The 15,320-nt window shown below is 38.0% G+C and overlaps 1 protein-coding gene and 1 long non-coding RNA gene across 2 annotated transcripts in view; one reads left to right on the top strand and one right to left on the bottom strand.

The window, feature by feature from the left end:
- Positions 1–6,399: 6,399 nt before the first annotated feature.
- LOC127862689 (uncharacterized) lies at positions 6,400–9,771 on the bottom strand. Its single transcript, XR_008040735.1, has 3 exons — positions 9,696–9,771; positions 9,050–9,209; positions 6,400–8,403 (listed from the first exon to the last, which is right to left on the bottom strand). It is a non-coding gene; the product is annotated as an uncharacterized LOC127862689 (long non-coding RNA).
- Positions 9,772–11,338: 1,567 nt separating this feature from the next.
- Positions 11,339–15,320, top strand: part of LOC127862634 (uncharacterized protein K02A2.6-like) — a 5,250-nt gene continuing 1,268 nt past the window's right edge. The window contains exons 1-2 of the mRNA XM_052401839.1: positions 11,339–12,390; positions 12,820–15,320. The exon at positions 12,820–15,320 is cut by the window's right edge and continues 1,268 nt beyond it. Of these exons, the coding sequence (XP_052257799.1) occupies positions 11,574–12,390; positions 12,820–15,320 (3,318 nt within the window). The 5' untranslated portion in view covers positions 11,339–11,573. The remainder of the gene's footprint in view (positions 12,391–12,819) is intronic.

Here is a 15,320-nt window from a genome sequence, read left to right as displayed (position 1 = left end):
TACACTAGTTGGAATTGTTAAAAAAATTGTTTTAAAGTTATTTGGATAAAAGCACCACTTATCTTAACGTTTGTGAACCCCAAAAAGTCACATGATTCTGCACGCTGAAAATGCAGATCTAGTTTGTGATTGCATTTGAGCCAGTCAAGGTCGCTGTTACTTAAACAGGGAAATGGTTCCCTCTAAAAATGCTAGTATTGTGCAGCAAAGATAGTTGATTGACCTTAATTTGCAGATGATTAGTTTTCGCAGATTTATGGCCCTATTTTTTGCCACTACAGAAAGTACTGTCCCATTATTTTTTGTTTTCAAGCATTTGTTTACTACAAGGTTTTTGCTCTCAAATGTTCACAGTTGTTTGACATCGGTGATAAATCGGGAAAAAAAGTATTCCGGCTGTAAAGAGTTTGGGCAGAATGTGCCTTTTGTCTTTTTTTCCACCATGGTAAATGTAGAACCATAATTGAGTGTTTTGAATATGTATAATTGCTTGGTAGATTTTGCCCCAATTTTCACAGTTGAATGGCCTTGAAAAGCTGCTGTTGCTAAGAACGGAATTTCTACTGTTGTCAGTTTTGGCTATTAATGGCAGTGTTACACATATTCTTCTTATTATGAATATTTAGCATTACGTGATATAGAAGTGTGTATTTAAGCAAATACCAATGCTATTAAAAACCAATGGCTAACAGGCAAGCTTTTTAAGGCGGATCTTGTGTTCTTGGCAATGTCTTTTGTGCTGACGTTCAAGTTATGTGTGAACTATACTGGCGGCCTATTATGACAAATACGAAAAAAGAAAACATTAACAATATATATACAAATGAAACTTTTCACGACACTTGTATTTTTACTAAAGCTTGACTGAAATGGAAAAAACATGTTTTTAACAAATATACCTGTGATCGAATAATTAACGATTTTTATTTTCATCAATTATTCAATATGAGTGTTGCCATTATTTCATCTGACCATGCACTTCTTTGAATAAAAAAAAAATCTATAATTTGACTCTTATAAAACATTTGTTCATTATTATGTCTTTTAACCAAAAACAAGATTGAGGGTAAATTCGGATCTATATACATGAATGTTATAACAATTTGAATTATGAAGCCATAAAGTTGACAGTTCACATATATACAACAAGAAAAGCTGCGAACATTTTTAGGGATAATTGAAAGTATGTTATAATTATAAATTCTAAAGCTATGTTCATATTATACATTACATACTCAAGTATTTCGTAGGATTTAAAGTTAAGTTTATTGGAAAAAATGCAAATGCAAATACAACAGATAGCACATATAAATACAAATTAATGTAAACATGAATTATTTACTTTATATATATAAATGTGATCGTAATTTATTTAATGCTTTTCTGTATTTTTGAAAATATGAGTGATACATACTATTGAAAACATTCTTAACATTAGTTTGTCATTTGAAGAGTCAAACAATTTATGTTTTGATACATACTCAGTCATTTTTAAGTTTAAATCATGTTTATTTCAAAGCGAATAGTGAAGAGATGGATCTTGATATAAACTAAAAAAGGTGGTACGTGGCAAAAAGGCCATTTAGTGAAACTGTACTAAAAACTGCCCCGCCCACTGGCGGCCATGTTTTTCAACGGACCGGAACCACTTTTGAACTCAACTAACATATCATTAAAACAAACATTCTGACAAAATTACACAAAGATTGGGCATGAAATGTGACTTCTACAGTGTTTACAAGGTTTTTCTTTTTTTTTGACCCAGTGACATATTGTTTGACACAGCATGACCCAGTTTCGAACTCAATCGAGGTATCACTAAGAAAAATCTTCTGACCATGTTTCATGAAGATCGTACAAGAAATGTGTCCTCTAGAGTGTTTACAAGGTTTGCTATAGCCAAATAAGGAAAACTGTCCCGTCCACTGGCGGCCATGTTTTTGAACGGACCTGAACCACATTTGAACTCAACCAGCATATCATTAGGACAAACATTTTGACAAAGTAACATGAAAATCGGGCATAAATGTGACTTCAACAGTGTTGCCCACTAGAAACTTGAACATCATTTACCTTTTTTAACCAATCTGCAATCAGCGATCTGTACTGTAAAAACCCTACCCAGTCTTGCCATTTCCGACCACGACATAGTTTTTCATGAAATACAAATCAACAAGGGTCGTAAACTCCAACCTAACAGAACAATCCCACTTTACAATCGTGCTAATTGGTCACAGCTGAAACAAGATATTGACAAATTTCGCATGGAGTTTATTGGAACTAATTATATAAACCCCGACACTGCCTGGACAGACTTCAAAGTTAAACTTAACCATTTATGTGAAACCCATATCCCGACGAAAATGACAAAGACCAGAAAGACTTCCCATGGATAACCCCATCAATTATTAGACTCATAAGACGTTGAGACAGGTTATACCAAAAAATAAAGTCTGTCGACAAAAAGTTAACATCCTGAGTTCAAAACTTTTAAGTCCTCCATACAAAACCATTTAACGAAGTCCTATTGGCATTATTTAGAAACGGTTATCTTTGAGGGTGACATACAACCAGGTAGGTGCACAAATTCTATAGCTTTGTCAAAGACAATAAGTCCGAAAACTTAGGAGTGTCACCTCTCAAGTCAGATGGATCACCTACACAGGACCTACTGACAAGGCCAGCATCCTAAATAGGCAGTTTGAATTAGTTTTCTCTCGGCCTCAGCCTGAAACAGGCCTGCATCACCCTAATAAACAAGGTGACGTTTCAAATGCCTTCAATAAGTATCACAGAAGAAGGTGTAGATAAACTCTTGAATGGTCTCTGCACCAGTAAAGCATCCGGCCCTGACCAGATTTCCCCACGGATCCTTAAAGAACTTCATAAAGAGATTTCTCCCATTATGTGCAAGATATTCAAATTATCCCTTAGCTCAGGTATTGTCCCATCAGCCTGGAAGAAAGCAACCATAGCTCCTGTGTTTAATAATGGATCAAAGTCAAAACCTACAGACCCATATCACTTACATGTATTGTCTCTAAACTGACGGAACACATAATTGTCTCAAACGTAATGTCACATCTTGATAAGCACCAGCTCCTTTCCCATTTCAAACATGGATTTAGGTCAAAACATAGCTGCGAGACACAGATAAGTTTCTCCCAATATCTAACTGACCCTATGGAAAATGGTCAACAAATTGATGTTATTGTAATGGACTTCTCCAAAGCGTTCGACAAGGTCGATCACCACAAGCTTTTCCACAAACTATATAAGCTTGGGGTGAACGTAGATGTCACTTCCTGGATTAGGTCCTTCCTCAGTAACCGTACACAGAGAGTTGCGGTTGATGGTCATAACTCAGATGAACTCCCAGTTATGTCTGGAGTCCCACAAGGTTTGGTCATAGGTCCCTGCCTCTTCCTGACATATAAATGACCTCCCTGACAGCATAAAAAGTAAGGCTAGGTTACTTGCGGACGACACTGTAGTCTACCTGACAATAAACTCCCAGTCCGATTCAGAACAACTTCAACATAACCTCTACCACCTAGAACAATTGGACAGAGATTGGACAATGGAATTTAATCTTGATACGTGCGAGGTTTTACGAATTACTAGAAAAAAAAACTCCATCATATTCCCCTACACTCAATAATACTGAATTAAAATCAACTGCTAATGCCAAGTACCTTGGGGTAATCTTTACTAAGGATTTAAACTGGTCAAAACATATTAATAATATATCCCATAAGGCCAAAAAATCCCTCCAATTCATAAAGATAAACGTTAGGACCCAGAACATCAAGGTTAAAGAAGCTGCTTATACCACTTACGGACGCCCACAACTTGAATATTGTTCAGTTGTGTGGCATCCCTGGCAACAATACTTGGCTGATAAATTAGAAGGGGTCCAACGAGCAGCAGCCCGGTATGTCATAAATGATTATGCATACACTAGTAGTGTCACCCACATGTTACAGACCCTTCGTTGGAACACCCTTGCCCACCGCCGCATGACAAACTCCCTCATAATGCTATACAAAACTCAACAGCTGCTAGCCAACGTAGACCACTGTCACCTTACCCCTACAAGAAACTTAAACTTTATAATCCCCAAATCACGCACCCAATATCACATGATCTCCTTCTTTCCCCGCACTATAAGGTATTGAAACAGTCTTCCATACCTGGTCGAATCAAGCCCCGATCTCGACTCCTTCAAAGCGAGACTCGGGGAGGTTAAATTCTAAGTTATAGTCCCTGTTTTTACTTTTAAGATAACCCTGCACTTCTGGAATATTTTTACTTTACTGTATATATCTTAAATACTTTCTCTTTTATATGTACTTTCTTAACTGACTAACACTGGTTTGCCTGACAACGCGCCTCCCAATTATTATCGTGATTGATTGATCGGGAGTATACCATAGATGTATATGTTTATAAGGTTTTTCTCTTTTTTTTGACCTAGTGACCTAGTTTTTGACCCAGCATGACCCAGTTTCGAACACGATCGAGGCATCATTGAGACCAATCTTCTGACCAAGTTTTATGAAGATCGGACAATAAATGTGGCCTCTAGAGTGTTGACAAACGAATGTGGACGGACGAACGGACGACGGACAAAGACCGATCACAAAAGCTCATATGAGCATTCAGGTGAGATAAAAAGCACACGCATATTCTATTAACTAAGAATATGTTGAGAAGAAGGGCAGAGTTCAACAATCAAAAGTCGTAAGTAGGTAAAGAAACAACATTCTGTAATTCATCATTTTAAGTTATAACACAGGTTAAGTTGGATACGTTCAAATACTTACAGCAACGCCCGTTTTGAATTGTTCGTCGTAAATATTTACTTTGTAAACACTCATGAGGCGTTATTTATTGTAAGAATGTCAGAAACTTGATAAAAAGATTTGTACCAAGAATATTGTGGTCGAGATCAAACTGTGTCTTGGGAGGTAAAACAAACTAGGTCACAAGTTCTAAGTTGAGAAAAAGCCTGCTCAATTGTACAATTTACGTTCGAATCAGTATGAAACATAAAACGAAGACGGAACATTGTCCAAGTCAAAATATGGTTGTGAATTGTAGAAAAACATGGCCACCAGGCGGCGGACATGTTGTTCTTATATGGCTATAACAAAAATTTATGTACACCCTAAAATCCATATTTAAGTCCAATCGTCATGAGACTTAGTCAAAACATTTGGTTTTATGACATCTTAGCCATGTATGAAATGTTGAAAACATGGTCACCAGGGGGGCTGGGTACACATTTCTTTACATGGCTTTTCTGAATCGTGTTCTAGTTGTATTGGCCATATTGATTATATAATTGTGCATGCAACTTGGTCAAGACAGTTGTCAAAATCAAATTTCGATAAGTTTGAAACTGAATCATGTGAGCGCAAACCATAGGTAACAAGGTTAAATCAAAACAAAATCATTTTAACACTCTACAAGTCACTTTTGGCAAATCGTCATGAACCTCGGTCAGAAATCTTCTAATAATATCACAGCGGTGATAAAAAATACAATGTGTATTGAAGTCAGGTGTTCCATTAAGTACATAATTGTTGACTTATTTCGGGTGTGGTGTGTGCGACTTATGGCCCATAGGCCTCTTATCTGTAAATCAGGCTGATACTATCAGCAGCATATTGCTATCTAGTGATAATTGAATTTTATTCAGGTCCCGTCTCTCACAAGAAGTGATTGAAACATTTGAGTACATTTTGTGATTCGTTTAGAAAAAAAACTTTTTGTTTCGTTTTTGTTTTGGTAAATGTTACTAGATCAAACCCTGTTTGAAACGTAACTTGAAAATCCTAACTGCGAGTGTCTTAAAATGTTATCGACTGATATTTATAACTTTGTAACTAGGCTAATTGTTCTTTGGATCAGTGTATCAAGTGTAAATATCAAACCAACCAAACGATTGAACATACATTCACAAATATTAAATGCTGACTAGGTACCCAGCAAACATTTTAAATCGGTCCGATGTCGGCCCGATATTTATTTCAATATCGGCCCGACATCGGTAATTACATCGGCCCGACAACGGGAGTGCAACACGGCGCAATGTTGGCCCGACATCGGTATGTATATCGGCCCGACATCGGTAATTACATCGGCCCGAGATCGGGAGTGCAACACGGCTCGATGTTGGCCCGACATTGGTATGTATATCGGCCCGAGATCGGGAGTGCAACACGGCTCGATGTTGGCCCGACATTGGTATGTATATCGGCGATACCTTTTTGAGCCAGCATGGTGCCGACATACTTTTAACCATTCCACAGTCCCTGTCTAGCCTCAATTGGTTTTAATTGTTGTTGGTAGTGTTAAGGGCCTAAAACAGTTTCTTAAATAAATGAAAGAACATTTTCTTCAGACAACATTTTATTTTTACATTCTTTTCAACCAAACTGGAATACAGTATTTGCTAATTATACTACTGTCTTGAAACTGAAAATATTAAACTGATTTATTACTAATTCCAACATTTTTATTCTAATGGGGTAAATTAATTAATATATACATTGACTAACAACAAATGTAAAAGAAATTATTTAAACAGACTCTATAATTCTACAGGTACAGAAACTGAAAAAGTAACACATTGAAACAAAATGTTAAATGACCAAATGACTTGAGTTTTGTATTTTGGTAATAGAATATTCAGCAAATGAAAATAAAATAAGAGAATTATGAAGAAAACCAACGTATCCAACACGCATATTGTATACATGGAAAATTACCAAACATGCATGTATAAATGGTTCATATCACCCATATTATCAAAACTGGTCTATATACCCTGGCAATTAATAAAATAACCCTTTCTTTAAAATGGATAGCGTATGATACCCATAAAATAGTAACAATTAAGACTAGTTAGCAAAATACAACATAGTAGTCATAAGATACACACAAAATAAGAACAAATAAGACTAGTCAGCAAAATACAACAAAGTAGTCATACCTTACACAAAAAATAGTAACAAGTAAGACTAGTCAGCAAAGTACAACATAGTAGTCATACGATACACAAAACATAGTAACAAATAAGACTAGTCAGCAAAATACAACATAGTAGTCATACAATACACAATAAATAGTAACAAGTAAGACTAGTCAGCAAAATACAACAATGTAGTCATATGATACACAAAAAATAGTAACAAGACTAGTCAGCAAAATACAACATAGCAGTCATAGGATACACAAAAATTGTAACAAGTAAATTCAGGAAATTGCTATCCAGCAAAAAAAAACACAACATAGTAATGGCACAAAATGTAAATGTACAAGTGACTAGAAATCTCACTTTAAGGTAATGGGCCATGTTGTCAATGGCAGAACACATTTTTCCCCCTAAATCAAGTCAAGCAATTCCTCATTGTTGAATAGTCTTAAATGGTAAATACTAGCTGTGAAATGTGGAATAAGACTTGTAGTTAATCAGTTGTACTTTTTCTGAACTGCAGGTAAATATATATATTGACACAACATTTCCCAATTTCATGGAATGGGATCACATCCCCAAAATACTGAAAAAAAGCCATTAAGTCAGACCATTCCTTTAAAGAGAACTAATAATGATATGCAGTATAAAGCAGCCAGTATTTGTTAATGAATACATTGCAGTAGGACAGAGCAATAGATTGCTGAATGATATATAATTGAGTAGTTTACTGGGACTTATTTACATATGGTTATAAATACCTTAAACTAACATATATTAAAATTATTTGTTGTTTTCACCAGGAAATGATCACTTGAAAATAAAAATAATTGAGTTCTGTCACTTATCAAATTCAAAATGAATTGAGGGAATTGATTTTTATAATTGTGTATTTTCAGAAATAAACACCTTGTATGTCCCCTGAACTTAGACATAAATTATGGGCATTTCTATAAAGTTTTGAATAAAAAATATTACAAGAAAATTGTCTTCAATATTAATACAAACTACATGAAACTTGTTTTCTTCAAAAATGACAAATGAAAACAATTAGAACAAGAATATATTGAAAAGTTACGTTTACCTAAGTAACACACAGAGTTACAGCTATTTAGGTAATAAAGGCAAAAAAAAAACAAAAAAAATATACACTGCTTCCATCAGTATACATATTAAAAGAAAAGTTGTGTAAAATCATTAATTTCAAGTTCAAAGAGACCTTTACATCATAACAAATTGCAGCAGGAGACTAAATTAAAAGTTAAAACACACACGAGTTAAAATTCATTGGGACGGTTCATCACTTATTTTGGCTGTCCTCTTTTTTCTTCCACCGTCACGGTCAGAGGCTGTTCTAAACCATTCCCTGCACTCATGTTCAACTTCTGCAGCTGTGCATTTCAAGGACCGCATGACAGCTTCTGAAAATGGTAATGACATGTAGGCTCATATTATTCTATATCCATTATATGTTCAAACAGTGTTGCAAGAATTAACGATACTGGGCAGTTTATAAACCAATATTATTTCTTAACCCTTTTTAAATTACAATATGAAGACTACTTTTGAAAAAGGAAAACAGCCGGATGTAATTCTGTATGTATATATATTCACACATATGGCCAGTTACGGGGTCTCTGATTAAGAAATAGGTCATGGGGTTCCCACTTTAAATACATGTATCTCCATACCCTTTTTTACCCGATATTAACACGAATTAAGGTGTATAGGGGTACCTTATATAGTATTATATAAAAATATGTCATTTATTTTACGTCTCATACAAGGAAATATATAGCGACATTAATTGCTAGGTACATGAAATTTCAATTTCAGACGTGATAGTGGTTTTCGATATAAGACCTTATTGCGACATTTGATTGCATTACCTCCCCTACACCCCCCTCATATTAATTAAAGGTGCCTAGAACGTGGGGTTGTATACAGTCCCGGTTTTTTATATTGACCCCTTAGGTATAGTCTGAAAACTACCAAGACCGCGTAACTGGCACTATGAATTAGTTCTAACTGTGACCTTATCTTTTTACACATACTATGACAACTTACTCTGCACAGCATCAGCCAATGGAAGTTTTCCAAATACTGCCTTTTTCTTCCTCCCATGCCAGCTGTACTGGTTGGCCACCTCATTTGACATGCAATGCTTCAGAATGCGCCGGCACACATCAGCGCGGTTTCGGCCACCCAATACAGACAAATGGCTCACCTGAAAAGAAACACAAAGCATCTGTACACAGCTCTCAGTTCATTAATTTATGTTGTATACTAAAAGAACAATAAGTAATTACCTAAGAAATAGCTGCCAAATGGCCTGTTGCATTGGGTGTACTGGAACATGATTCCTCAGCATTGTAAACATGATTTAAGTGAAACATTTTTTTTTACCTGTCTGTACGAGTGCCAGTATGTTTTATCCCTTGATTTTGACAGACATTGCTAATATAATACACGGAGTGTTCTCAGTTTCACCAAAATTTATTAGAAAGAATTTTATGAAACAACTTATAGCTGACTAGCTATTCATTCATGAAATTAAACAAACATTGAACAGTCGCGAAAACATGTGACATTTGATGACAGATAGCAATTTCAGAAAAACAGCACTCTAAAAATGGTCTGATCTTGTGAATAAAGAAATAAAATTGTTTCCGAACAAAAATAAATAAAAAAGTCCAGGACAGAATAGTTCTACCTTGATAATTTCGAAATTGAGTCAATGCAGCTTTGTGGTTACGCATGCGCAATTAATTTCCTTCTATATTACATATAAAATAGTTGAAGTTCGATATCAATTTTTACCATGATCAAGCGCATACCCACTATATCATCATACATCATTGGAAAGATTAATGCATATACTTTTGAAAATAATGCATGTCATTAAATTCTATACGCGCAAACTCAAAATATTTACCTTAGAATAGGCAAACCGGTTTTGACAGCTGTGCAGACAACCATTTTGGGCTCAAATAGTATGACCTACTTTCGAAGCCGGGAACCATCAACACAAAAAGTAGAGCACAAAAATGGCTTATTTTCTTATTGCTTACAAATATACCTTCAAGTTGATACCAAAACCAACCATTTGCAATGTGTTTTACAAATCCTAGGCAGCATGCACTCAACAATGTGTGCTAAGTATCAAACTGACTGCATGTAACCCTAAAAACAGGAGTTCCGGTTTGGGGTTATGTGACCTTTAAGAGAACCCAACCCCTTCAAATTTAAATTAAAGGCACTTTTCCCACAGGTATAATCTGTTTTGAGAAAGATCACAAAGTTCCGGTACAATGACACACAGATTAATTCATAAAAGTTGCCGTTGAAAGCGCCATGCGTAACAGCGTTTCGCGTCAAGAATTAAGGTAGAAAAGCCAAACTCGGTTACATCATACATGCAGCACTTAGACTCCATACAAGGCATGTCTTTCGATTCTAATAGGCAAAGCTTATCTTACATATGGCTTAATAAGTGAAAAAAATCATCAATGGCAATATTTGTGCATCAAAGCAGGTTTTGAACTGGATTCGAACAAACTTTTTATATTTTTTTTGCACATTTTAGGTAAAATCCATGTAGAAGCAGCAATGCTGATGTCATTTGACCCAACAAAAGGGCTCGCTTGCATGGAAAAACAACACACTTGGCTTCCTGACTAAAAAAAGTCATCGTCAGACATGAGCTTTAAGTCTTTTGTCACACCTGGACCTATGATTCCTCGGCTCGAGTTCCGTCTAGGGCAGGCTCCGGAAAGTGTCAGTCTGGCCCGGGTGCTCAATTCCGTGTAATCTGAGAAAACAAAAAAGGTTTTTTGTGCGCATTTGCCCATTACGGTGCCAACTAATGTAAGTTAGATACAATTAGAGTAAGCTTTCAATAGTCTTTCTCGCTTTATTTGCTGCAAATGGTTAATTCACCACGCCGGCATCACATTGTCGGGCACACCGGCAAAGTTATCGCCACAAAGTTTGGTTTCAGAGCTGCAGTCAATGTAAAACACACAAATTTCCTAATTTTGGTGACAAAAGTGTGCCAGGATATCAAAGAAATCATTTTACAATAGATTTAATTGAAAATAACGGCGTACTAACCTGCAAAGACACCGATCCTCTCGACACGACTGGGCGAGTGTTGAGGGCCGTCTCCGAATCAGTCACACTGTACAGTTTTTGATGGCCTGTCACTTCAGCCGGACTTGTAAACCAATTGGACGACAGTTCAGGCAGAGCTATAGACCCATTTCGACACCGCCTACAAATGCACACTTAGGTTTACGCATAATATTAAGGTCACTTAAATACAGATTCCCTGGTGTCTATTGTCATGTATTGTAATGTAAGGGACACAACTCGTATTGTCTTGTTAAAGCATGCAGTCATGAGTTACTTGTATTGAGATTTATATATATATGTGAATCTATGAATAAAGCCAGTTGTGAGTTACCCACCGACGAGTTCAGAGTTATTACATGGTGTCAGAAATCTATTAAAAATCGGCGCAATCAGGCGATTGCATGACAATCGTACGTTGCAAATCTGTTGTTAAAGGTTCATTTTATACAACAGCGAAATGGCTTCGAAGGGAATCAGGCCATTACCGGAATTTAACCCGTCAGAAAGTGCATCAAGTTGGGAAGACTACAAACGGGACTTCATAATTCATTTGGACGCGCTAGGTCTGGACGACAAGCCTGGAAAAAGAAAGGTTGGTGTCCTACTTGCCAACATGGGGAGAGAGTGCGTAAAAATTTACGATTCGTTCGCGTGGGCGCCGGAAGTTGTTGCCAATCAGGATGCTGGAATCGCGGCAGTGCCAGCCGAGGATAAATACCATCTAGAAACAGTTTTCACAAAATTTGACAGACATTTCGGAGTGCATAATTACCGTAACATTAAAAGACAAGAGTTCCTCAACACAAAGCGTGGTAACCTGTCAATAATGGATTACATTTCGGAATTAAAAAGAAAGGCCGAACACTGTCAATATGGGGAACAAAAAGAAGGGTTAATATGTGACATGATCATTAATGGCGTGAATGACACAAAGTGTAGTGAAAAGCTAATGGAGATACCGGTTACACAACTAACCATCGAACGTGTCGTGCAGGTTTGTAGGCAAATAGAATTGACCGCGTCTCACATCAAATCACTGGGCGAAAGCCCTCACGTAAACATCGCTAGAACGCATCAAAACCCTCATAAGCAACAAAAATACTGTGCCAAGTGTTGCAGAAAACATGAAGTAAGGAAATGTCCCGCCTATCAAAAACAGTGTGACAATTGCGGTGAGTTTGGCCATTTCAAGGCATCCAAATTATGTCCTGCAGTCGGTGGGACATCGCATCAACAAAAGGGGATATCACACAGAGGGGCACGTGGCTATGGACGTAGACTGCGTCATCACGGAAGTGCTCGGGGAATCCACCGTGGATATCGGGGCCGTGGAGGTCAACGACGTGTCAACTACACCGAAGCCCAGGAAGACCAGGTCGAGGAAATGTTTAACCAGTTTGAACATGCGGATGTGAACGACGTATTTATCGCAACATCGAGTGAAGATAATCATGAATGGTCCGCTAACTTGAAAATAGGGTGTAAAACGATAAAATTTGAAATCGACAGTGGCGCAATGTGCAGTGTCATGTCATATAGAACAGCGAAGCTATTTGAAAAGGTTGCACCAATCACAAGGAGTGATGTTATTATTAGCGGTGTCAATGGGCCAGCAGTGAAGGCGCTAGGAATGATTACATTGCTGTGCGAGCATAAAAATATCAAGCGTTCGGTTAATTTCCAGATTATGAACACTCCAAGAGGCATAAACTTGCTTGGAAGGGATGATTCAGTTGATTTTGGGCTGATCATGAGAATACACACCGCAAGACTTGAAACAGAATCTATCATTGAGAAATATAGTGACGTCCTTGGGGAAGAGATTGGGTGTATACCGGGCGAGTACGAGATTAAAATCGATAAGTCAATAGAACCAGTAGTTCATGCACCAAGACCGGTTCCAGTCGCGATTCGTGAACAATTGCAAGCTGAACTAAAACACTTAGAGAAATGCAACATTATTGCTAAAGTAACAGAACCTACGCAATGGGTCAGTAGTTTGGTGTGCGTAAGGAAGAAAAACGGAAGAGTGCGAATATGCATTGACCCCACAGATTTAAACCGCGCAATCCGAAGAGAACATTACCCAATGAACAGTTTTGATGATGTTGCCACAAGATTGAATGGGAGTAAATACTTTACAACGCTAGACGCGAATATGGGTTATTACCAAATAAAATTAACTGAAGAGAGCTCGAAGCTCACAGCGTTTAATACTCCGTTCGGCAGGTACCGATACCTGCGGATGCCGATGGGCGTGAAGTGTTCGAGTGAAGTGTTCCAACGGTCCATGGAACAGAACTTTGGTAACATTGACGGGGTAGAAATAATTGTTGACGACATTTTGATTCATGGTAGAACACTGGAAGAACATAACAGGCGCTTGGAAACGGTGCTTCAAAAGGCACGTTCAATTAATCTGAAGATGAATAAGAAAAAGTGTATGTTTGCCAAGCCGGAGGTGGACTATGTAGGTCACAAACTGACTGGAGACGGAATTAAACCGACAGATCAAAGAGTGAAGGCGATAGCAGACATGAGAGAGCCAGAAAGCTTCAGTGAGCTGGAAACCGTGTTAGGCATGCTATCGTATGTGTCTAAGTTCATCCCAAATCTCAGTGAGTTGAATGCACCACTGCGCGATATGAAAAGGCTAGAAACGTGGAGCTGGGGTGACGAAGCGAAGCGCGCGTTCAATAAAATAAAAGAAGCTCTTGTTTCAACAAAAGTACTTCAGTACTACGACTTGAAAAAACCTGTCACACTCACAGTAGACGCATCAATGAGAGGCCTGGGAGCCGCGATAATCCAACAGGACCGTGTTGTGGCATATGCGTCACGTGCGCTCACACCGACAGAGCAACGGTACGCTCAGATCGAAAAAGAAATGCTAGCCGTTGTATATGGCTGTGAAAAATTCCACAAACTGCTATATGGCCGAGATACTTTCCTAGTGGAATCTGATCACAAACCGTTGGAGTCGATTCTAAAGAAAGAAATACATAAAGCTCCGCTAAGGATTCAACGAATGATTTTGAAGCTTCAACCGTATGACTTCAACCTCGTGCACAAAAGCGGCAAGGACATGGGTCTAGCAGACTGCCTCAGCAGATTACCGTTAGAAAATCATTATGAGAAAACTATCGATGAAGAGTTGATGGTTTTGAAGCTCGACACGCTGTCGTGTTCAAACCATGACAAAATTGCACGCGCAACGCAAGCGGATGAACAATTCCAAGTACTGGCAAAGGTTATCATTCGAGGATGGCCAGAAACGAAGTGCGAAGTTCCAGTTGAAGCCGTTCCATTTTGGGATTACCGCGATGAAATATCAATTTACAATGGAGTTCTGTACCGAGGGGAACGCGTGTGTATCCCGAAAGAAATGAGAACAGAAACGTTGAAAGCGATACATAAGTCGCATTTAGGGGTAGTAAACTGTAAAAAGAGGGCGAGAGAGTTAGTATTTTGGCCCGGCATGAACAAACAAATTGAAGATCTTATTGGCAAGTGTAGTGCGTGTTTAATGCATCGCAAGATGAGCCAAAAGGAGCCAATGATCATCCAACCAGTACCTGAGCTACCCTGGAGCAAAGTTGGAATGGACTTATGCGAACTAGAGGGTAACAATTACCTAATCATTGTAGACTTCTTCTCCAACTTCATTGAAGTAGCACCATTGCAAAGAGACACTCGAACGAGCACCATCTTAAAACACATCAAGCAAAACGTGGCTCGTTATGGAATCATGGACTCAATCATCTCGGACAACGGTCCACAGTTCACCAGTGCTGAATTCCGAGAATTCATCGAAAAATATGGCATCACCCATATTACGTCGTCGCCTTTGCACCAACAAACAAACGGCCTTGCTGAAAAGGCTGTACAAACCGTTAAAAATCTAATTAAAAAGTGTAGCGAAACAGGGGACGACATCTACTTAGCCCTGTTAGAACTAAGAAACACACCACGCGATAACATCGGATCACCGATGCAACGTTTGATGGGTCGACGCGCAAAAACACTAATACCTATGAAACAAACATTGCGACAACCAGAAGCAACCAATGAAAATGTCGCACCGAAGTTGTTAGAATTTCGTGAAAAGCAAAAATTCTACTACGACCAACACGCGAAGAGCAAGGACAATCTTCAGCCAGGGGACGCAGTAAGAATTAAAACCCCATCTGGTTGGAAACCGGCA

This window comes from Dreissena polymorpha, chromosome 16 (genome assembly GCF_020536995.1).
Source record: "Dreissena polymorpha isolate Duluth1 chromosome 16, UMN_Dpol_1.0, whole genome shotgun sequence".
Lineage (NCBI taxonomy): Eukaryota > Metazoa > Mollusca > Bivalvia > Myida > Dreissenidae > Dreissena > Dreissena polymorpha.
The sequence above is the reverse complement of the archived record's forward strand: the minus strand, read 5'-3'. Positions and strand labels throughout refer to the sequence as shown.